At 34.2% G+C, this 25,987-nt stretch overlaps 1 protein-coding gene across 4 annotated transcripts in view; it reads right to left on the reverse strand.

The window, feature by feature from the left end:
* LOC111514183 (serine/threonine-protein phosphatase 2A regulatory subunit B'' subunit delta) overlaps positions 1 to 25,987 on the reverse strand; it is a 372,132-nt gene that overhangs the window by 135,096 nt on the left and 211,049 nt on the right. For 2 of the 4 annotated variants that reach the window (XM_074185478.1, XM_074185479.1), the window contains exon 3: positions 9,236 to 9,662. In XM_074185478.1, the coding sequence (XP_074041579.1) occupies positions 9,236 to 9,662 (427 nt within the window). Of the gene's footprint in view, positions 1 to 9,235; positions 9,663 to 17,011; positions 17,038 to 17,144; positions 17,461 to 25,987 lie in introns of those variants that run through there. The other 2 variants (XM_074185481.1, XM_074185480.1) reach the window with 2 other exon arrangements.

A 25,987-nucleotide genomic window follows, 5' to 3' on the forward strand; every position in this document is an offset into this window, starting at 1 on the left:
ATTTTTTAATTTTCAGCTTGTATTACTTACTTTTTCAATTTTTTATTTCATCAGTTCATCAGTTCGGACTTTCATTGTCTAATATAATATAAATTGAGTTGAAATCCCTTAAAGAGTCTGTGAAAAATTAAAAAGATTAACCGAAAAAATAACAATTTTATTGAACAAAAAACTAAAATTACAAAAAAATAACATACAAGCAACAACTAAAAAAATTGAAATTTTCGCTGAAAATTAAAAATATTAATAATTAACAAAAAAAAATTCATTTTCATTTTTTGTTGATAATATTTTTAATTTTTTTATTTTCAGCTTGTATTACTTACTTCTTCAATTTTTTATTTTTTTGGTTGTTGCTTGTATGTTATTTCTTTGTTATTTCAGTTTTTTGTTCAATAAAATTGTTATTTTTTCGGTTAATCATTTTAATTTTTCACAACGAACTGATGAAATACACCACGTAACATAACAAATATTGCTAATGAATAACCAACTATATGTTTTATATGATGGACTTGGTTATACTGCCAGGATCATTAACCAATGACCACTATCCACAACAATGAATAAACGGTCATTGGGACCGAGAATTACTTGCCCTGAGTAGAAGAGACAAGACGCAGCGAACCAAGAATGAAAGACTCTTGAGTTTGTTGAGCTAAGATTTGTGTCATTTTGAAGCAAGCTTGAGACCTAGAGTAGTAGTGTAGGCATCATTCCACCTAGAATTTCTATAATTTGAACAACCATTTCAGCAGAGTGATTTTTGTAACGTCTGTGCAGTTCTCTTCGAGTACTCTCGAACTGCGCGTTTTTCCTTCTTTTTTCGGACGATATTCGCTTCACTCAGAGCGGAAAACTCAAATGAGGAAGATTGTGTTACTTCGATGATCGATAAAACCTATTTTAGGCTAACTACGTAATAATAATTGAATCATTAGGAAATTCATCTTTCATCTTTCCCAATAGTGGTTCAGTTATAAGTATAGCAAACTGATTTCCAACTTTGTATTTGGATGTATCGAATTTCTACCACATTTTCCCTCATGAAATCATAAAAGTTCTCCGTGAAAATTTTAAGAATGAGAGAGTCGGTATCGGTGTAGACAAAAGACTAATGCTGAGTCTGGCAACACTGTTATCGTTTCCAATATTATGCAATATGGTTTATACCTCTTCAATACTTTGTGTTGGAATTGGAATCAAACAAGATTAATTACTGATATATTTTATTCCATAATCTATATCATAATTGATATTTACAGTGGGAATGTGAAATATATATATTTTATAAATTCAGAGTTTTGTAGGTATAGATTTATCACATCTGATGGTTCCTCCAATAATCTTATGAGTGGATCCAATTTTTCGTCAGAATCCACCTCAATGTTTTTGTGGTATTGGGGATGATGAATCGCTTATCATCCTTGTATGATAACGCAACTTCATTACACATTAGAGTATACACATCGTGTAACTCACTTCGAAAAGTGCTCATCTTACGCAATATGGCACCACACGATTCGACTATTATAATCATCAAGTGACATTTGATTTTGTTTGACCAACTTATTCCTTTTGTCTTCTTCAATTCATCACTAACGGACTTGACATGATATGCTTTTGCGCCGGTACCATAAAAACTGATAATTGAATCATTAGGAAATTCATCTTTCCCAATAGTGGTTCAGTTATAAGTATAGCAAACTGATTTCCAACTTTGTATTTGGATGTATCGAATTTCTACCACATTTTCCCTCATGAAATCATAAAAGTTCTCCGTGAAAATTTTAAGAATGAGAGAGTCGGTATCGGCGTAGAGAGAATCATTTGACTCATAATGTATTTGATGAATTTATAAAAAACTCATACATGACTGTTTTAGATAAATCAAGAACACTGAATCCAAGATATAAGGGTTTATTCATATGGCGACAAAGTCCTCTGAGAAAATAAGTGTTTTAAAATTTGGTCGAGCGACCAGTGGCACGTCTAATAGACTCCCAATAAGTCACAAGCCAGATGTCATTCCTATTATCAACGTTCTCCATTTATTTTCCAAAGACAGCATATTTGTTTTTGTCTTGAAAATATTTTTATGATGAACATTCATAGCTTGATTTCTCATTAGGGTATTCAGGTCTACATATTCCTTCAACCATGGTGATTGATTGAAAGAGAGAACTCTGTGAGTCCTCTTCACTATCAGTCCATTTTCAATTGCCTGCTTCAAAGTCCTATAATGAACAATGTATTTTCTCTTATCGTTCCGGGTGGAATTACGCTCTCTACAAGGAATGGCAGATCCGAACGCGCACCGTGAAGTTCTTCAGGGTAATAAACATCTACTTCGAGAACAAATCCTTAGGACCATCGTCTGGAACACCAATGATATCTAGTTGAAAAATTTCTTCTTCGGATAGCCATGAAAACCCACCTGTCGGTAAAGGTTGGGACATACTGTGACCATAGAGGTTCGTAGCGTTCACAAAGTGATGAATGATGATGCTTCATTTTCATAATAATCTGACAGAAAACGATTATTAGCAATATGCTTTCTTTCAGAACACTGACTTATACCCCCCGAATACCCTTTTGTAAAAAAGTTATCATGTCAATATCCGGGAGCAATTCCAGCTCTACACCGGTGTATTTGAGCATGGCATTCCAAGAATGGTCGGAAGAGGTGAAATAGTGGGCAGTATCTAATTTATATTTATTCAGACATATATTACAGAAATTTTCGAAAATATCGCATAAAATCAATACATCTGAGCTCAAATACACATCTGAATAGTCTCCTAACGTTTCACACTCGAACAAGGACCATACAAGATTTGCCCTCTCATAATCATCGTCAGATATATGTCTCTCGTTCAATTGATCATAAAAATCGGATTTTGATGGTAGCTCAGTACACTCTAACGTGTTCAAATCTTTGACAAAACTGTAGGGAAAAACTCTTTTCTGTCTCATCAAAAGGAATTTTTCATTTTCCGGAAAACACTTTCGTGTTTCATAACATTGCTCATCTGAGAAGCTCTCCCCTAACTGCTGCAGTGATGACACCATGAATCTGAAGTTATCTTTAAATCACCAGTGTGAAGGTAGCCATGTATTTTCATCCATGTGTTTGGTGAAAGAGAGGCGAGCGCGCTATTCCGCCATAGGTCGTTTCACCGCAATTATTCACATGGCTAGCCATGGAAATTTTTACATTGATAGACTCATTGCTGGAAACGAACTGACGTGATTGGAAATGATTCAAATGATGATGAAAATCTTTTTTTTTTATGAAATGAACCGCATTTTATTGAAATTGTACAAACAACTGATAATAATAGAAGCAGAAAAATAATTCCAAAAGGAAATTCGTTGCTAGGAATATTTTTTCTGTCAATTAATTGAATACACCCCCGACTACCCTTAATTCAATATTCATTAGAAAAAATCATAACTCCTAGCAGAAACACATTGCTTGGAATTTTTTTTCATGAAACCATCGAATTTGGCATGCTTATTAACCCCAGATGGGTCAATGATTTTGTCTCGCGAAAGAACACCCCCGACTACCCTTAATTCAATTTTCATTAGAAAAAATCATAACTCCTTGCAGAAACACATTGCTGGGAATATTTCTTCATGAAACCATCGAATTTGGCATGCTTATTAACCCCAGATGGGTCAATGATTTTGTCTCACGAAAATACACCCCCTTCTACCCTTAATTCAATTTTCATTAGAAAAAATCATAACTCCTTGCAGAAACACATTGCTGGGAATTTTTTTTTCATGAAACCATCGAATTTGGCATGCTTATTAACCCCAGAAGGGTTGCTGATTTTGTCTCACGAAAATACACCCCCTTCTACCCTTAATTCAATTTTCATTAGAAAAAATTATAACTCCTTGCAGAAACACATTGCTGGGAATATTTGTTCATGAAACCATCGAATATGGCATGCTTATTAACCCCAGATGGGTCAATGATTTTGTCTCACGAAAATACACCCCCTTCTACCCTTAATTCAATTTCAATTAAAAAAATCATAACTCCTTGCAGAAGCACATTGCTGGGAATATTTTTTTATGAAACCATCGAATTTGGCATGCTTATTAACCCCAGAAGAGTCGCTGATTTTGTCTCACGAAAATACACCCCCTTCTACCCTTAATTCAATTTTCATTAGAAAAAATTATAACTCCTTGCAGAAGCACATTGCTGGGAATATTTTTTCATGAAACCATCGAATTTGGCATGCTTATTAACCCTAGAAGGGTCGCAGATTTAGTCTCGCGAAAATACACCCCCTTCTACCCTTAATTCAATTTTCATTAGAAAAAATCATAACTCCTTGCAGAAACACATTGCTGGGAATATTTTTTCATGAAACCATCGAATTTGGCATGCTTATTAACCCCAGATGGGTCAATGATTTTGTCTCGCGAAAGAACACCCCCGACTACCCTTAATTCAATTTTCATTAGAAAAAATCATAACTCCTTGCAGAAACACATTGCTGGGAATATTTCTTCATGAAACCATCGAATTTGGCATGCTTATTAACCCCAGATGGGTCAATGATTTTGTCTCACGAAAATACACCCCCTTCTACCCTTAATTCAATTTTCATTAGAAAAAATCATAACTCCTTGCAGAAACACATTGCTGGGAATTTTTTTTTCATGAAACCATCGAATTTGGCATGCTTATTAACCCCAGAAGGGTTGCTGATTTTGTCTCACGAAAATACACCCCCTTCTACCCTCAATTCGATTTTCATTAAAAAAAATTATAACTCTTCGCGAAAACACATTGAAAGTTCATTCATAACCACCTATACTCTGTCCATCCAACAAAAGGAGTGCTTCAAAACAGAGTCGCAGTAAGGAATGACCAAAATTTATTTTTGAAGCTGCAGTTTTTTCATGTGTTTTCAGGTTGAGTTAAGCAAAAGTTAGCAGCTTCTTCAGACGTATCATCACTTGACATTTTAAAAATGTTTAACATTAAAATACCGTATATATACACACCACCTCGGGCGTTAAAACAACTGACCACTCCGACTCTGTGGTGCGAATTCCGCCAGTCGATTACAGTTGATTCTGATTAGCCAGCGTAAGGAGGCGTGTTTATTTCAACCAATAGATTTAGTATTGACGCTTCTATAGAAGGGGGTGTATTTTCGTGAGACAAAATCAGTGACCCCTCTGGGGTTACTGAGCATGCCAAATTCGATGGTTTCATGAAAAAATATTCCCAGCAATGTGTTCCTGCAAGGAGTTATGATTTTTTCTAATGAAAATTGAATTAAGGGTAGAAGGGGGTGTATTTTCGTGAGACAAAATCAGCGACCATTCTGGGGTTAATAAGCATGCCAAATTCGATGGTTTCATAAAAAAAAAATCCCAGCAATGTGTTTCTGCAAGGAGTTATGATTTTTTCTAATGAAAATTGAATTAAGGGTAGAAGGGGGTGTATTTTCGTGAGACAAAATCAGCGACCATTCTGGGGTTAATAAGGATGCCAAATTCGATGGTTTCATGAAAAAAAAATCCCAGCAATGTGTTTCTGCAAGGAGTTATGATTTTTTCTAATGAAAATTGAATTAAGGGTAGTCGGGGGTGTATTCAATTAATTGACAGAAAAAATATTCCTAGCAACGAATTTCCTTTTGGAATTATTTTTCTGCTTCTATTATTATCAGTTGTTTGTACAATTTCAATAAAATGCGGTTCATTTCATAAAAAAAAAGATTTTCATCATCATTTGAATCATTTCCAATCACATCAGTTCGTTTCCAGCAATGAGTCTATCAATGTAAAAATTTCCATGGCTAGCCATGTGAATAATTGCGGTGAAACGACCTATGGCGGAATAGCGCGCTCGCCTCTCTTTCACTAAACACATGGATGAAAACACATGGCTACCTTCACACTGGTCTTTAAATCTCAGCTTTAGAAATTGTTTTTTCAATTTACCAAATTTATCTATTGTGGTACTCATCAATAGATGCTTAATGGAAGAAATGTAATTTTCTTTTGTTTGACCGATAACATCCACCTTGTTCTTATAAGTTCATAACTGTTTTATGAACAAGTGGCTGTCATAGCCGCTCAAATTATAGAAAATTATTGGAACGAAATTCGGTAACTTGTAATTCAAAATACATCGAATATGTGCAGCTCCATATATTTTCCTTCCCGTCAAGTGACATTGATTTCTCACTCTGGCGTCACCCAATTCGAAGGGTTTCTCACAAATACCGCAACTATCAGCAGTTAAAATTTCATTTTCCTCTGATGCTGGTAATGGCTTCATTGGCACGATACTATTCAAATATGTATAGTAGATAGCGCTCAGGTCAAACTCCAGTCTGGCTACAAATACTTTGCAGCGTCCACCCCACGATATACAACAAATTTGGAGGCTGAATCATTGAAAGAACAACGAATTCGGCATGAGAATGAGTATGGCTCATGAATAAATGATTTATTTGTGAAGGAACGTATTGGATTCGGTTCATTTGTATGTATAGGCTTCAGAATTGATTCAAATTCAGTGTATACCACAAAGGGGACTTTCAACTGCCTTTCAAAATTTTCAAATGTGGCCCTACCACATTAATCAATTTTGATTTGCGTTGTCGGAATGGTGGTACAAATAACATTGCAATCATTCAACTGATGTCGCAATAATTTGCGTTTGTCTGAGAAATACATCAAGCATTCATCCTATGCCCGTGTGATGGAATTTGTGATGATACTAACCATGATAGATCTTTTATCCAGCAATAGTGGCTATTACTAGATTCATCGGTGATGTTCAATACATTTACAAGGCGACCGAGTTTTCGCCGTGCGTAATAAAGAGGACCCACAATTTCACATTTCGGTTTGTTGTTTTCGAAAGTTGTTTCTGACCCATAAACTTTGGCTGAACAATCATTCATATTTTCAAATTTTGGAATTTCAAGTAATTTCATTGAAAAATCTATACCTTCAACATTAAGAACATCTCTGAAGTCTGGATATGATCCTACTTCAGAAGTTCTCGTTTGCACTGGTCGCAGAGCTGATGTCACCGCCCAAGCGAAGCAAAAATGGTCTTCATTTCTCACATCAACTACTGCCCTCCTCAAAGCGATTAATTCTAGAAGTTTGATGTAGGAGGAGGAGGATTCACTGAGATTTGTTGATGTTTACTTCAATAAAAACAACTGTGAACACATTATTCGTTTGATGACTGAAATTTTTCATATTTATGTAGATAATATACCTGAATCACGTTCTGGAAATTCCACAGCTTCTGCAGACAACGTGTCGACGAATGTCCTATATACCTCTTCAAGGTTGTTTGATTGATCAACAATTTGGTTTTGGCTGTTGAAAGACTCCACCTCTAACATTTCCTATGCAAAGGCATACGATACTGCAGAAGGTCACTCAAACTGAAACTAAAAACGCACTCCAAAAGTTTCTTCGTCCATGCGGCTGAAGGTCGTTCAAAGTCGAATCTCCGAAATAGCCGTGTGGACCAATGAAAGTCATTCAAGGTCAAACTTAAAACATTGCCTCAAAGTTATCTTTTGTCGCGTGTTGTAGGTAAGGGTCGTTCGAAGGCTCAAAACTATCGTTCAAAGTCATCGAAACAACAAGGAACCTGCGTAACTGGCTTGAGTTCATTCAAAATCAAGGTCACCTTGTCGAAAATATAGAGAGTTTATGAAGGTTAAACTCAAAACACCAGCCCAAAGTCACCTTGTCTGCATCGCCGTGTACGTAGGTCAAGGTCGTTCAAGGTCAAACTTGAAACAACTCGTCGAAGTCACCTTGGCTGCTCCGTGTGACGTATGCAGAGGTCATTTCAAGGTTAAAAGTGGTAGGGGAGGTTCTGAAATCAGCAAAAACTAACTACTGATGTACGTTTAACAAACATTTTTACTATGAAGTAGCAGCACTGTGTATTACGTCTACTCTCTTCGGCTCATCACAGCGTTTTTTCCATATTTCATCACTGTATTTTTCATCTCCTACTTTAACATGTTGCACATGTGCATGTTGATTTCTATTCCTGTAAAAAAGTCTCGGGTGAATAAAGTATTAATTGATTGATTATAAGACCGAAGTAGTAGACACATGGCTGCCAGCAAGGTTGCCAGTTGATTTTTTTCCCGTGACCCTAACTCTTGTAACCAAATTCAGTTTCCCGCCTCATGGTTATCGCCTGAGTTTATTTTGATTTACTCGAATCTACCAATCGAAATACCACGCCGCTGTCTGCGAGAGTGTACAGGAGAATCGAAGGCAGTTGATTTTGCGTCGCTCACAAGAACTGGGCGTTTCGCAGACCACAATTTTGCGTCGTGACTTGGGTCTGCACCCGTACAAAATTAAACTGACCCAGGACTTGAAGGTAAACGACCATAGACAACGATGTGTGTTTTCTCTGAATGGACTCTGAAGCATTTGGCAACTGACACTAACGACGTTGGCCAGGCCATCACTGTTAACGGCGAGCACTATAGGTCAATGATTACTAACTTCTTTTGGTTTGAAATGGACGATCTGGACACCAACGATATATGTTTCAACAGGACGGCGCGGCGCTACGTGCCACACAACTTATGTCACATTGGATATTCTGCTCGAGCGATTTAAGAACATAGTTATCTCACGTTGAGATGATGTGAACTGGTATATACGAATAAGATAGAAACCACAGGGGTCCTCAAAGCCAACATAACCCATGGTATCGGCACACATATTGACGTCAATAGGTCTTTCAAACGAATAACAAGTTTCAATGATATCTCACACACAGATTAATTCATTTGAATTAAGAGGTAGAAAGAGCTTAATGAAATACGCTATACAACAGCTTGCTGATGGCAATCGAATCATGGCCAGATAAGGTCAAAGTCGAGTAACATTTGCAAAAGATCTTCGAGATTCTTGTTTGAAGGCCTTCACAATTCCCAAGAGCACTAATGGACATGCTTATTTGTCTGTACACCAATTTCATGATGCATAGGAACCTTCAAGATGTTCTTACATTTGTTACTAAATCCATAATATCTCATTATCAATAGTATTATTACTGTATAAAAAATTACTGGAAAAGGAAGAAATACAGTGTATTTACAGTGTATACAGTGTACTATATTGGTTTATACCCTCAATCTTAGTAATGACCGAAGTTGGAAAAAATACATATACAATCATTTGGTCTCACCTGCACTGAATTCGTTGTTGGCGGGGAATTATTGACACCTCCTCCAACACTTCCCCCACCACTACCACTACCCACCACGCCATATCCGCTCGCACCACTCACAACTTTCCGCCCGGGTAATGTCGTCGTTTTTCGCGCATATCCACCACTGCCACCAGTAACACTACCGCTCCCGCTCAACCCCAACCCGGCCTTTTGACTAGAACCACCTTTCTCGAACTTTTGGAGCGCATACTGTATACTAGACGGTATTGCTTTGTTGATAGAGGGCGCTGTTTTGTTCCTCGCAGCCGCCGCTATCCTGGCTTTGTCCTCGTCTACAAAATTTTTGACCAGCTTCTCCAAACAGTTGTTGTCCATTGTAGGAGCTTGGGCAAGGAGATCGATCGACGCAGGTTTCGTTGGTGGCTGGGGTTTCAACATAGATCTGAAATAAATAGAAAAAAAAATCAGAATTGTATACAAATTGAAAAAAAATTATTTGAAAGTATTGCTATTTATGCGTTCGATTTATCCGTTTTTTTTATATTCACATCTATCGAATGTTAGGTTTCCAGTATACGTATACCAACACAGTGCAATATTAAAAAAGTTAAGAAAAATTAAGAAAATGAGACAGAGTGAACTTTCACTTTATCAAAGATATTTTACTGGTTTGTTTGCCGTGGTCTGCATATTTTTATGCCTGATGTTTCGTTCATGTCTGCGGTAGACATGAGAACGCAAAAAGTGTTCCGGTTGTCCTCATAGCAAATAAATTTGTTTGGGTCTCCAAATTTATTCCATTATTGGCGGGCGTGTCTGTTTTGATTTGTTAATTAAATGACATGAAACGAGAGAAATATTTTATTAATGTTGATTCTCTCTTCTTTTCGGTTGAAAATATTTCTGCGCCTCTGAATTAATATCGCCTTCTTATAGAAACTCTGAGACCTATCGAGGAGTTGTGTTTCTTCAAACGCAATATCGTGGGTGCCATCTCTATCATATTCTGCTATCTCTGTGGTATGTTCCATGCGACACATTTTTTGTGTTCAAAGAGCAAGTTACTTACTCTTCTCTTATTTTTTTCTTTTAAGGACAAAACACAAGCACTACAGGAGAATACTTGAGGCGCTATACGAGCTGTTCCCGGAAGCCAATCCACAGCTAGAAGAGATCCGGTGAACATCCTCTGGGATTCATAGCTAATTTTACACTTCTTCTGATAGTTTTAGTTGACCTGAATATCGATTTCGTCCTGTATTTTCCTAGAACTCTTCCGATTCGGTCGGTACCATTCTTCACATATCGTCGGTCCAATGCCAAAGTCACGAATGTGCCAATTTGCACATTTTCACCTATGCGCAGCAAAATGTCGGAATTTAATTCATAGTAGCAATGCCAAAAGCGCGAAAGTATTTGCTCATCCCCTCTATCCCTTCTAGTTGGGACGTATTCCACGAAAGCGTCAAATGGAGATTTGCTGCCATAACGAAAACACGAATGTACCACGTTTGTGCTTTTGCCTTTGCAAATTATTTTACCATTTAGATCCAAATTCACGAATGTGCCACATTCGTTATTTTGGCAGTGTAAACAATTGTGCTTTAAGATATAGGTGATTATAGTGATCTAGGTAAAATATGAGTTCCCGAATAGCAAGAATAATGAGAAATTGCCAAAAATTACAAGCTCAAGGTGAGAAAATATTAATTGTTAAATGAAAAGAAAATAATAGGATTTATAGTCGAAAATCTTCACTTTTTGTAACAAGCTTTTAGGTTATGTTTCTTACTATTTTCTTTTTCTGTTTTCAGATGATACTATGCGTAACGAACTGTCCTCAACAAACACCATCGAGCATCCAGATACAAAGCAACAATGCAGTGAATTAAATCAGTACCCGTCAACATCTCGCCTGGTTGTCCAACCTGATGATCTGCCTCCAGCTTTACCAGGAACACTGGAAGAAGATTACTCGTATGTTTCTAGATCTTCTTCGGATCTCTATGAACCTTCAGGTTCGTCAGATATAGAAAATGAGAGCTCATGGGAAAGTGATGTTGAGGATTTTTCTGACCGTGAAAAGGTATCACTCAGAAGTGAGTCTTACATTGGTCATAGGGGAATCAAGAAACCTTCACGTCCTCTTTTGCCGGTTCCTTGTCTCAATAAACCAAAACATAAATGTGCAGCTTTAGTTACCGAGCCAAACCGAATAAGGGTTTATAATGATTTTCACAATTTGAGCTGCATTGACGATCAACGTCAATTTCTGTATAATCACATTGAAAAAAAAACAAAGAAACGGACAAGAGGTATCGAAAATTCCAGGAAAAACTACACCTGTGTGTATAGTCTTACGGTTGATGGAAATAAACTTACAGTGTGTAGAGCATTTTTCATGGCCACATTAAATGTGACAGAATGTTGAAACATTTATACGAAACCAGATTCTATCTTTTCCAGCGGTAGAATTGCATTATTTTCGTCAATCTAGTAAAAAGAAGTACCTTGACCCATCTCTTAATGTATCAATTATGTACAGGATGTACAAAGAGTTGTGCAGCACTGAAAATGTGAAAATTGTTACATTTGAGAAATATCGCCAGATATTTTCCGCATACAACTTAGGCTTCTTTAAGCCAAAAAAAGACCAATGTAAGAAATGTTTAGCATACAAAAGTATGTCTGAAGAAGAGGAAAGGGTAGAAGACGAAACGTATCAAAAACATCTCAATAGAAAAAATGAAGCTAGACAAGCCCGCGATGTGGACAAGTTAATAGCAAAAGAGAATCCCAAGGTCTTGGCATTTAATTTTGATTTGCAGGCAGTGTTAACAACTCCCAAAGGATGTGCTGGACAAATATTTTATTTTAGGAAACTAGCGGTGTATAATTTCACAATCTATAATTTAGGAAACCAAAATGGTATGTGCTACTTGTGGGACGAAACAAAGGAAAAAAGAGGGGCTAACGAAATTTCATCCTGTGTTTATGATTATATTATGAGCCATTCTGAGATCGAAGCAGTGCATATGATGTCTGAAGGCTGTGGAGGCCAGCAAAAAAATTCAATATTTGCAGCCATGTGTATCCAACTTCTGGCGGAACGTCCATCATTGAAAGTAATTGATCATCGGTTTATCGAAACAGGGCACACTGAAATGGAGTGTGACTCCATTCACTCGAAAATAGAGAAGAAAGCATGATATGTACCCGTTTATACCCCTGAGGGGTGGGCGCAACTTATAAGAGATGCACGTATCACACCATGTCCTTTTACTGTAAAGTTTTTGACGTTTGATAAATTTTTAGATTTCAAAGGATTTTCAAATAATATTAATTTCCTTAATTTCAATAACATTCCCTGGAGAAAAATTTGCTGTCTTCGGTATATTACAGAGAATAATTGCATAAAAGTTCTTTACAAAATAAACTTTACCGATTTTTTTATTGAAGTGAACTGCAAAAAAAAAACAGAGAGCGTCAAAAACAAGCCCACTTAAAAAAGGCCTATCAAAATGACTTGCCCATCAGCGAGGCAAAATGGAAAGACCTGGATAAAATGTGTAAGGATTTAACAATACCGAAAGCGTACCATGATTTTTACAGGTCCCCAAAAACAAATCCCAAGGTAAGTGACAATTTACCGGAACCAGACATTGGTGAAGAGTCCGATAGTGACGAAGACTAAACGTTAATTTTTTAGGATTTTATTGTTGTTTTTTATTTTGTTTACTCCGATACTGACGAATACGAAATGTTGATGTTTCATTATTTTTTTTATAGAGAAATTTTATGTTAGTTTTTGTTCAGTTCGCGACGACCAATTATGTTTTATTTAAGTTTTTTCTGTAAAGGAATTTTATGTTTGTTTCTTTTGTTTAGATGTTCAAAACGTTGTTTTTAATAAAACTATTGTTTTGTTTTGCAAAAGTAAACCTGTCAATAGTGGTTAAGTGCCACAAAATGAAATCTCTATTTTTAGCAATGTCGTCGATATTTAAAATGCGTTTTTCTCAAAACATCAATTATGCACATTCGTGACTTTGGCATTGGACCGACGATATGGCAGGAAAGATTGTCCATTGACAGGTCTATTTGAAGTAGCCTAAGCTACTTACCAAATTCGTGGCCAATTATGAATTCACTGAATAACCCGAAATTTATGCGATTAAAAACAAGTATAACAATAAATCCTTCATATCAAAAATTGTCGAGAATATCAATTCATTAGAAATTGTTGGAATATATACATATGCGTATAACTTATGTAAATATTTCGTGGATGGAGATTTTTTTCTTGAAATGCATTCATTTCAGCATACAGAATTAAATAATTTTCAAAGAAAAATCCATAACTCTTTCATATAATGTTTGGATTGGGATTTTTTTCGTTAAATGTTGAATACATTCAACGAATTGTAGCGTACTTGAGAAGATCCGTATTCCAAAACATTTTGTTGGGCAGAAAATCAACCCCCACCACGAATTAAGTAATTTTCGAAGAAAAATCTGTAACTCTTTCAAATATTGTTTGGATTGGGATTTTTTCATTGAATGTATGTATTTTAGCGTACTTTGAAAGACTCCTGGGTCAAAATATTTTGTCGGGCAGAAAATCAACCCCCTACTGGAATAAATTAATTTAAAGAAAAATATCCATACCTCTTTCAAATTTCGTTAGGATTGTGATTTTTTCTTCAAATTTATTCATTTTAGTGCACTTGAAAAGACCCATAATCCCAAATATTTTGTTGGACAGAAAATCAACCCTCACCCCAAACTAAATAATTTTCAAAGAAAAATCCATAACTCTTTCAAATATAGTTTGAATTGAAATTTTTTTTTCGAATGTATTCATTTTAGCGTACTTGAGAAGACTCGTATGCCAAAATATTTTGTCGGGCAGAAAATCAACCCCCACCCCGAATTAAATAATTTTCAATGAAAAATTCATAACCCTTTCAAATATTGTTTGAATTGGATTTTTTTTGAATGTATTCATTTTAGCGCACTTGAAAAGACTCATATGCCCAAATATTTTGTCGGGCCGAAAATCAATCTCCACCTCGAATAAATCAATTTAAAGAAAAAAATCCATAACTCTTTCGATTCATTTCAGAAATTTTTTGTTTGATTTCATTTAACGTTTTCTTCAAATTTGTTCCGGAAAAGTTGGTACCCTTTTTAATTTGTTTTTTTTTCAAGTTTCTGTCTGGGAATATTCCTCATTCAAACGTTCAGGTACCTGCGTATTTGTTGACTTCTTTCTCACTATCATTTTCAAAGTGCACGGTTTCTTGGAATACTTAACGTTATTTCTTTGTGGAGTGAAATTACTTTTTTTCGTAACACTTTTATGACTCTTCTGAACCTTTGATTGTAGCAGTCTCCGTTGGAAGGATTATTTTTAACTTGTGAAAACCAATTTTCAATAATTGCATTGCTAAGTCTGCCGGGATTATTATTTTCAATAATTGCTCCTGACAATAACGGAAGAAATGGCAAATATTTCTTCAAAATTAAATTCAGAAATTCAGTGTTATAATACCAGTTCGCTTCTCCTATTTCACAATCTAACTAGAAGGTAGTTGTTTCATATATTTTAATTTTTTTTTATAAAAAGGACTATTTAAATAGAGAACATCTGATTTCTTATCATACTGCGATTCAAATAATGATTCAAATTCAATACTTTCAGTTTCTGGTGACTCTTGCTCTGAACATAATTTCAATAAACTGAATAGGGCTTTTCTCATTTGTCGATTTTGATTTTTAGAATCAAGCATTTTAACCAAATTCGTTAACCAAACTACGACTTGTTCTAAGTGGCTGCAGTTGATACATGCTGCCATAAATTCTCCCAAATGTTTCTGTGAGTCTTCAGTGGCCCCACTTCTTTTTTATATCATTACTGATTATTTAAAAAAAATATGAACAACAGATATGTATTGGAATGATATTATAATCGGCCAGTTGTTTCCCTTCACAAATTGCAAAGGTCCATATTAGACATATTTTCATATACATTTTATTAAAAAAGTGTAGGGTGGCATTCATCATCGGAAAACTAAAATCGGTAACAACTCCCGAAAATAATGGCCACTTTTAAAAATATCACAATAGATACCATATCATGATTACAAATAATCATTTCAAAAATAGGTACTATTCTATTTGTGTGTTAATAACACCGGCATAATAAAAAACACGTTTATCGGTGGATGCAGGCTTTCTAATTATGCTTCCAGTTGCATCAAAATGAAGAACAGGTCTAGAACTACATCTCTCAATAATTTCTAATTGCTTATCACTTTATAAATATACATGGAGTGGTTGGCCAACACTTTTTATATAAGCAGGGCTATCCCTCTGCATTAAAACTAGATCTTTTCAAGTACGCTGATATGAATACATCTCAAGAAAAAAATTTCCTTCCGAACAATAATCGAAAGAGTTATACATTTTTCTTTGAAAATTACTTTATTTCAAGAAAAAAATTCCCTTCAGAAGAATAATAGAAAAAATAATGGATTTTTTTCTTTAAATTAATTCATTCGGGGTAGCGGTTGATTTTCTGCCCGATAAAATATTTTGACATGAGGGTCTTCTCAAGTACGCTAAAATGAATAGATTCGAAGAAAAAAATACCAATCCAAACAATATTTGAAGGAGGTATGGATCTTTTTCTATAAATTATTTTATTCGGGGTGGGGGTTGATTTTCTGCTCGACAAAATATTTTGACGTAGGAGTCTTTTCGAGTACACTGAAATGAATATATTTCAAAGAAAAAATTCTCTTTCGAAGAATTATCAAAAGAGTTACGGATTTTTTTTTATTATTTTACTCGGGGTGGGTTTGATTTTCTGATCGACAAAATATTTTGACATAGGGGTCTTTTCAAGTACGCTCAAATGAATACATTTCTAGGAAACATTCCCTTCCGAAGAATTATCGAAAGAGTTATGGATTTTTCTTTGAAAATTATTTTATTCGAGGTGGGGGTTGATTTTCTGCCCGACAAAATATTTCGGCATACGAATCTTCTGAATTACGCTAAAATCAATACATTCAAAGAAAAAAATCCCAATCCAAACAATATTTGAAAGAGTTGTAGACTTTTCTTTGAAACTTATTTAATTCGGAGTGGGGGTTGATATTCTGCCCGACAAAATATTTCAACATAAGGGTCTTATTTTGTATGCTGAAATGAATGCATTTCAAGGAAAAAAATCTGCATCCACGAAATATTTCAATGCGCTATGGATTTGACGAATCATAAATTTTCTTCAAACTTATATGTATATATTCCAACAATTTCTAATGACTTGATATTCTCGAAAATTTTTGATATGAAGGATTTATTATTATGCTTGTTATTAATCGCACGAATTTGGTTCGGATTTTGGGAGCCGCTGATTTATCGGATCTCTTGCTTCGCTTCGACAAATCCATGGCTAGAACTCGTGGCTGCTTTCACACTGATTAAACATAATAGCTCATTATTATTATTATTATTCATAATCAAATCAAATCTCAAAACATTTTTATCACAAATAATGCCTTGATCTTTGGGTGTAAACTATTTATACTGATATAATACATTTACTTCTTAATCATTCATGTGGTTTGATTATCTGGAGAGAATCTTAACTGTTATGTGGATATTGGCTTCTTTAATTTTGTTTCTCGAAAACATGCTGAACGTTTTATGTCACATCAAGTTCCATATTCAAGTCTGGAAAGAACCAGTTCGGTCTATTTGAAAAATAAGGATCATGATTACCTGAAAATCATTAATTTGTTTATCCTGAATCAGCAAATTACCTCAATTTCTATAATAAGTATGTTTACGATTAGCTCAACGAATTAATCTGAAGAAACACCCATTTCCCTGCAATATATTCATTAAATTTCACCTTTAATTTCATTTGGGAAGTTATATTTCACAACTCAACGAAACAAAAGTACTGTAAACATCACTTCCATCACTGCTGTATCATTAACTGTCACTTGTAATTTTCATTCACTAGAGGGCGCCAAATTGCAATTTGTAACCATGCCTATGAAAGTAAGGTTAGTCACATTTCGGAGCCTGTAAACATATCAGACAGAATCGTCTAAATTCAACACACTCTTTTTCCGAAGAATGTTAGGAACTTTTCGAGAAAAACGTGTCAACACAATGGTTATTTTCAAGCTCAGTTTTCCGTTGTGAGTCAAAAACACACCTATACTTGCACGTTACATTCTTAACAATACTGGCAAACGACAAACCGAAGAAAAACCACAACAAACCGAAAGGTAAACGTACTGAAAGAGGAAAGATTGAGGAAATGAGTGGTCTCGATTTAGAATGGCTGAAACTAAAATAAAACAACATGTGGGTTATCGGTGTTTGTGAATAGTACGTGGGCTGGATGACTGAAAGAAAAATATTGAATAATGTTCAAATGAATAAAAAAACTATTTCTCTTAGTCAGTGGACCCCATGGGTGACTTGACATTTTTCAATGGTAGTTTTTTTCCACATGTTTGAATCTATTCAAACCCCAAAACGAGTATTTTACGAGAATCAGAAGGGTTAACTAACGACTTACGACTAACAAATATTGGCCTCCACACACCACTATTTTCTTTAAAAAAAAACATCAACATGATTTCGAACAGAAAGAAAAAGACGGAAATAAAAATTCGAAAGTTTATAGACTTTTATTTGAATGTATTTTGGTGGAGCATGTGCATGTGTGGAAACTAAACTTATTTCGGGACTCAGTGGGTATTTAGTTTTTAACCAAACTAACGTCCCAAGTCCACGTGTCCATATCTCATCAATTCTTTCAAACCATTTTTTCTCCAATTGAAATGCATTGATGATTTTGAAGTAAATTGAATTTGAGACATTTATGCATCTGGGGTTAACCTTAGAACAAGAGCTTGCCGCAGTCATCATCCAAATAGAGGGAGTATAATCGGTTCAAACAAATGGTCTGGATAATCACATATTCCTTCAAAACATTCAAATCTGGAAAAATTTCTTGAATTTGAGTAACTTTCCCCAAACGATAGGGTCACTTGTGGTTATTTTATTAATATTCAAAAACCCGTCTACAACCACAATTAATTACCAATAATAACACAATCAACTTCAGTCATGGTGAAATATCAATAATAATAGAAAGATTAACTCAAAATTTCTACATTTCCACTTCCTGATCAACAACAATACGAAAATCAATCCCTAAATAGCATCGTAATTTCAATTTTGACAACTAAAATGCTCTCTTTGTAAAACATTGGAACTAAAGGAAGTAACGATCCATTTGTACACCGGATATCCCCAGGGATACGCATTTCAGCAGGTCAAAAATTTCGATATTTTCAATTTTGTATTACGAAGAAATTTAAGTTTTCTTAGTCGATCCAAGTAGTTTTCACAGCTTTAAGGGGGGCAATGTTCTTGTTGAAATGAAAATATTTAAAATTGAGGAATATTAATGTTTCCTTTGTTGGTAAAGGGGGGTTCAGGGACTTGTTCAGGAATTTTGGATTGGGAAAGACTACAAACGGATATACTTGTTAAGATAATTCTCAAATAACTACCCATATTCATTCAAAACAAAAGAATTTTGAAAAATCGTTTTGTTCATAAAAATTTAAAGATTCTGAAATATCGTTTCAGGTACATAGTCAAATGACCACAAATCGATTGCTATAGGTTATTGAATTTTCGTAAATCAAAATTTGGAAACACCTCCATAATATTGGGCACACTTCTACGCAGGACGTGTGAACAGGAAGATGAAACTGTCAGGCATGTCCTATGCGAATGCTCCGAGTTATCGTCATTAAGGGTTTTCATCCCTGAAAAAAAAGGAGTCAGAAACGATTTTTCTTATTCTGATTGAGGAAAGATTGTATGAGTGTATAAAGGAAAAATAATAAAAAAATATTTTTCGAATATTAGATGAATAAAAAGTATTCTCTCTCTCATTTTTGGGCATTTTTTTTCAATTCCACCATCAAAACTAACGAATATTTTGGTGTTATTCCATTTCGGTATTGAAGCCTATCATTTTCTCAGTTAAACGACTTTTTCATTTTTCTTTTTAATGTTTCCTTTATTTTGTTATTAATTTAATTAGAATGTGTTATTTATACGAATTTGATTTCCTTGCATTATGCCTTTCGAAATGGGAAATATCAAATTTTATCAAAGTCAACTAATAAAGTTTTGCTTCAGCCGTCGACTAGTGGAAACTAATTATTACTTTTGAATCTGGAGTCAGAATAGTAGATGAATTTCTTTTAAATGACACGCCCGTCAGGTAGCTCCTCCCACACGTCTGGTGAGGAAGAGAGAGAGTATCGTAGAGCCATTGTAAAATATAGCACAGGGTCGGAATGGGAATAGGAAAAGATAAAAGTTATTCTGACCGAACGAAAGATTGAAATATTAAAATTTCTACAATAACCAGATAGTTTTCAACTTACTTATCTGTATGTTTGCGTGTGTACACGTTTTTATCAAATCTTGCAAGTCTAATATCTTCCGATTGGATTGATATTTTACAGGTATTCATTACTAGGGACAAAACTTCATGATATTTTCATATTAAGAAATACTAAGATGGTGGCTCTAGAATGTTGGACGAATTTCGTTATTTTTGATTTGATTACAATCAAAATTGGTAGCAAAAACATTGTTGGATTTCATTTATTTTCAACAGTTGCATACACATCAGCGGAATTGAATTATTCACGATTGGTATTGACTTATATTGTCTAACCCTTTATATGGAATCAGACATATTATTTAAACTGTGGACCTTTCCTGCAAAATATTATATTAAAATCATTCAATAATAAAAATATATCTGGTAGTATGAATTAATTTTGAGAAAAAATATGAGTAATTTCCCCGGAGAGCCCTAGATGAATTATTTTTGAGGATCCGACTATGAATCATAAAATCTTTTCTGATACTTGATTTCTCAATTTTTTATTCATGAGTATCATCTGATTTTCTGAACACCCTGCTCATGTTTTCGAAAAAATAATTTTTGAACAGAACACGACTATAAATCACAAAATAATCCATAGCCATCTTTATGCTGCTATTTTGAATTCTTGAAATTTGATAAAAAACTCATCATCTTCAACCTCAAAATACCAGTGTTATATATAATTTCACAATTAATAACAAAACTCGTTTGCCATCTCGAATTTCTGAATTCCAATAGAAAAATAACTATCTTCGAACCTAAAAGCCAGTCTTCCATAGAGCCCGACCAGATATCACAAAACTAGTCCGCCCTCTTGAATTTCCGAAATTCAATAGAAAAAAATCACGCCTAGAGACTACAAAATACCAATTTTAAATCAAATCGGTCCATAATCACAATACTCGTCAGACATCTTGAAGCCGCCATCTTGAATTAATTAATTTCAACTAAAGATTCATAATGTGCGACCCCGAAAACCCCATTGTACCAAATATGAATCGGATAACACAACTTGTCCGTCACCTTGAATTCATTAATTTTGACAATACATTTATACTCTACGAGCCCAAAAAAATCCACATACTAATTTCAAATCGATTCGGACCATAATCATATATCTCGTTCGATATCTTGGAACCGTCATCTTGAATTCGTTAAGTTTGACAAAAGATTCATAATCTCTGACCCCGAAAACTTCCTTATAGCAAGTCAAATCGGGCCCTAATCACAAATCTCGTCCGCATCTTGCATTTATCAATTTTGATAAAAGATTCATAATTTTCAAATACTCTGCAATTTTCGTGCAAACTTTGAGATCAACACGAAAACGAACATGTTTTAATCTAAAATGTAATTTGGAAAAACGAACACGTCGGCGAATAAAGTTCGACCCTGGAATGCCCCGGCCTGGTCAAGTTAGAATTAGGGAGGAGTTTGTATTTATTTCATCGGGCGAAATCGCACTGCCATCTGGCGGTATACGTTTTCGTAACTAAAGGCTAAAGACACTTAAGAGAGTGTGTGTTCGGCGAGTCTTGGCCTACACCTGCCGATATAAAGGAGATGTCTCTTAGTGATCTGTCCACCTTCCTGGTAAGGACAGGATGGATGATGACCTAGGAGGACAACTCCTCGGGAGGATATACAATGGCTCACATGTGGGCCTAAGTGCTGTGGGACTACACTGACCCACCCTACTCTACAGATACAGATATTGAAATGGGTGATTTTGTTAACTATTTTAGTGAAGAATACAAATGTTACCCAACCAACCCCTTTTTCAGGTGATTTTGTTTTATTCCATGTCAATTTGAATGAATTTGTAAAATGTATTTCCTACTCTTCAAATTTCTGAATAGTTTATACCTAAATTAAGGTAAAATTATCAGTCAATGGGTAGGTGGAAAGTAATATTATTTAAATTGTTGATTTGTATAAAGTAGTAAATAGTAATAACACGCTCGAAAGTGCTATTGCATAGTGAAACTTGCGTTGCGATTCTTTGGTGAAAATTTCACAATAAAGTGGTACTTGAATACTTCACCAAGTAAATATAAATATTCTTTTTTTAATGCCTTCTGTTCTCAAAAGTTAGGTTAGGGAAATTCACTCATTACCACAGAAATTGGTATTTTGGTGTTCCAATCCCTTTCAAGTAATTTAAATTTTTTACTAAGTACTATTTGCAACCTCTGGCGTTAAATATAGTTATTTATTATATGAGGGAAAAAAATATTAGATTTTAGCTCGAAAGGAAAATAACCGTGAAAAAAGTACTCAACTTTTTTCCCGGGAAAAAAAGTAATTTCAGAAAAAGTGACATTTTGTTACCTGTCATAAGAGATAAAATGTCAAATTTATTTCCGTCACAGAAAATAAATAATTTCACAGAAAAAAATGTAACTTTTGTATAAAAAAATATTCTTAAATTAAATTTCTACCTTTACTTATGTGTATATATAAAAACTGTTGGATAGTGGGGTATTGCAGCAAGTAAATGAGAACATTTTTTTAAGTTAATCCAAACTTTCGGAAAATGTTATTTCCATCATCAGGGAAACTACAATAATATAAATTTTACAGTAAAATCAAAAATATTACATGCTCATGACTTACATCTTATGTGATGATGGTTACATTGATGTTGAAGAAGAAATGATGAGACATTGGTGAAGATGAAACTTGATATAAAAATCTGAATGATTAACATTTTTTTTTAAATATAATTTTCTGTCAGACCGTTATTGCCTTGTGTGTGCAGGATTCGAATGAACGAGTTCGAGGTTAGAACTTTGAAATATGACCGAGTGACTACTAACAAATAATAAAGGGCTTAAAAATGTTTCACTAGGAGTACCAAGTGTACTCCAGTGTATAATGTAAAATTTATGTTTAGTTTAAAATTTCATGATTAGATTAAAATTGAGATCTAATTATACAATGAAATTGTTGTATGCTAGCAGAACTCTAACTGCCTGTGAACAAGTATATGCAAAAATCGAAAAAGAACTTCTTGCTATAACATTTGCTTTCACATTTGCTCCACAACTTTGTTTATGGTCACCCTAATGTGATTGTTTACACTACTGTAACGTCTATTATACAAAAGGATATCAACAAAATATAAAATAATCGACTCAGAAGGCTTAGAATGAAAATTTTACCATATAAATTTGAGCTCAAGTATCTCCCAGGAAAATCCATGGTCATTGCAGACTTACTGTCAAGGAATAATTACTGTAGGAAATGTTGCAGATGATGTGTCCATGAAGGATATTGTACAGACCGTAGGTGTTTAATTTGATTGATCTGACCAGCAACTCATACATTTAAAATCCGAAACAAATTTGAATGAAACTTTAAACAAAATTATTAGGTTTTGGCCAACAGTGGCCTCATGTTATAGATGATCCACAAGTTTATGATGAAAATTATCAAAAAACTTACTATAATCAGCACTGCCGAAAATCAGTAGAATTTAACGAAGGTGATACCGTTTTAGTACGAGACAAGTTTACTAAGTTGTAGGAGAGAGAGCACTCATTGTTAAAATACATTGTTAAAATACTTTGTAAAAATGAATGGCAAAATGTATAGGCGCAATTCAGTGTTTTAAATAATTCTGGTTGTTCCTTGCCAGTGATTTATCTGACTCTTATTATAACTAGACCAGGTAGAGTAATCAAAAAACCAGAAAGACTAGACTTGTGAAGTTTGTATTTGTAAGCTCTGTTCTTATAGTACTTAGGAAGGCGGATGTTAGGTTGGTAAATATTAGGTTGGTAACATTTGTGTAACTAATAACAAATAACCTCAAGCTGGTTGTTACTTCCTTTTCCTATTCTGAATGCTCATGTTGTACCTGTACGTTGTGTGCTCTAACAAATATACTCAACAATTTAGCTCTAAGATGTGCTTATTAATTATTACATCTGAACAAAATGAATTGATAATTGATTTTAATATTCATTTTGACAAATTGTGAAATGTATGACACTTACGAAAGTGAGGTTAGTAATCCCTTTCACTTGCCGCGATTTGTAAACATAACAAACGACAAACACTCTTGGTAAAAAACAACATGAAAATAAAAACTTTACATTATGTAATGATTGATTAGATTATTTTTAAAATACACTCAGTTTTTATAAAATCATATTCTCCCATGGAGTTCTCACTTTTTTCCCGGGAAAAAAGTAATATCATGAAAAGTGACATTTTTTTACCTGTCATCAGAGATAAAATGTCAAACTTTTTTCCCGTCATAGAAAAAAATTTATTCAAAACACTTTTTCCCCACCAGAACAAAAATGCTGTATCTTGACGTGCATTTCGCTAACTAACTTAGCATCTGAAACAGTTTTAGTCATCTGCCGATGATGTTAAAAGTGTTTTCAAATAATTGATATTTCTAATTTTCACCTAAAACCATGTCTTGGAAAAAAATTGGATTTGGATTGACAATAGGATTGACGAATTGTCATTTTCAGCAAGTGTGAACTAATATTAGACTTTACCTGAATTTTGAAGCATAATTCTTTTCTTTCATTTTCTAAATTAACGTTACTCAAAAGCTTGTAACTCAAAATCATAAAACAATGAAATTCTACTTCTTTGATAACAAATATGCGTTTTGTGGATCTCTTTTGTTGAAAATAATTTCGCACTTCAGTTTAGTACCACTTTCAAGTGGTAATACCTCTTAAATACGTTTCAAATTGTTTGCTATTGCTTCGTACTTGTTCGTGATTGGCAGTCGAATCGTAGTATATATGAAGTGAAAAAAAAAAGAAAATAAAATTTAGCTTCAGAAATGAAATGGAGTGAAGCATAACTTTTTTTGTACCCCAAACATTCATTGATCTGATACAATTCCATAACGAATATTTGGAGTATAAACCGAATAGGAAAAAGGGATTTTCGTATAATTCAATGTACATCTATCTGAAAGTAGTTGTTTTCAAATAATTTTTTCTGTCGTGTAATTCAATTTTCATGTGGAAGTAGATGTTTCAGAACAGGCTTTTTATTCCAGGTTGTATGTGAAAGTTTTCAGTTAAAGGACCTCTGTTATTTTACCTACAGTGATGTATATATATATATATATATATATATATATATATATATATATATATATAGATATATATATATATATATATATATATATACATATATATATAAATATATATATATATATACATATATATATATATATATATATATATATATATATATATATATATACAAATACTAATATTATCAATTATTTTAGTTTATTTTATTCGTTTGGGAATGAACGTATAGGACGAAACTGCATTAACGTTAGTCAGGTATCGCGTCGCTGAAAACCAGCTCTTCCACTTTTACTCTGAAATAGCGACGCGCGGCGTGGCGTCCAGTGTACAGTGCTGCCCCTATGCAATAAAATACTTCATTTCTAGACTTAAACATACTAGATGGACAACGTTACCTTTATTACCGTATGGGGCAGTAGCCACTTGACATTTAACATGTAAGAGGGAGCACATCACGTGACGTACTAACAGTCATACGTCAGTGACGTCAGAAGACGGAGAGCGCATCGAGCATCGGAATTCCTCCGTTTCAAAGATAAAAAAGATGTAGCGGGTGTACAAAAAAAATGCAATATACCAGGTGTCTCAAGCATGATCGTTTATAAAAAAAACGCGATTTATATGGTTCACATCAGGTTTTTTGTTGTTGTTCACCTGGTTGAGGAATTTTATATTGTTATTTACTCTCTACATTTTTCCGGTGTTTATTTTCAACTATTTTTCGTTCATTGAAGAGTCTTTTCTGTGTTCTATGTCTTTACTTTCCATTACGGCGCGATACTTCATTTTTAGATATTTTGTTTTTCAAGCACCATCCAACAAAGTTAACTCAAACAACTACTATCTACAAGTTGAAGAGCATAGTGGTTCCGGAATAGGTAATTTTTTTCTATGTATGAATATTATGACTAAAACTTAGATCAATTGATTTGGTTCTTGAGACTTATTTAATAGTATCAAATAAATTCTAGTGATAGGAAGTTTTATTCCTCAATTTTCATGAAAGTAACTTCTATGTACCATCTACACATTTTTGTAGAGATGTTAATTTGAAATTAATTGCTCATCTTCTTTCTCCAATATTTTTGTTTGAAGATGAAGAAGTAAAAAATCAAAATGCTTTTTTTTCCTAAAGAACTAATCTCTCACAAAAATCGCCCCGTTCAATTTTATTATTCCGAT

This window comes from Leptinotarsa decemlineata, unplaced genomic scaffold (genome assembly GCF_025532065.1).
Source record: "Leptinotarsa decemlineata unplaced genomic scaffold, Ldec_3_MD MMD2_tig00026375_RagTag_RagTag, whole genome shotgun sequence".
Taxonomy (NCBI): domain Eukaryota; kingdom Metazoa; phylum Arthropoda; class Insecta; order Coleoptera; family Chrysomelidae; genus Leptinotarsa; species Leptinotarsa decemlineata.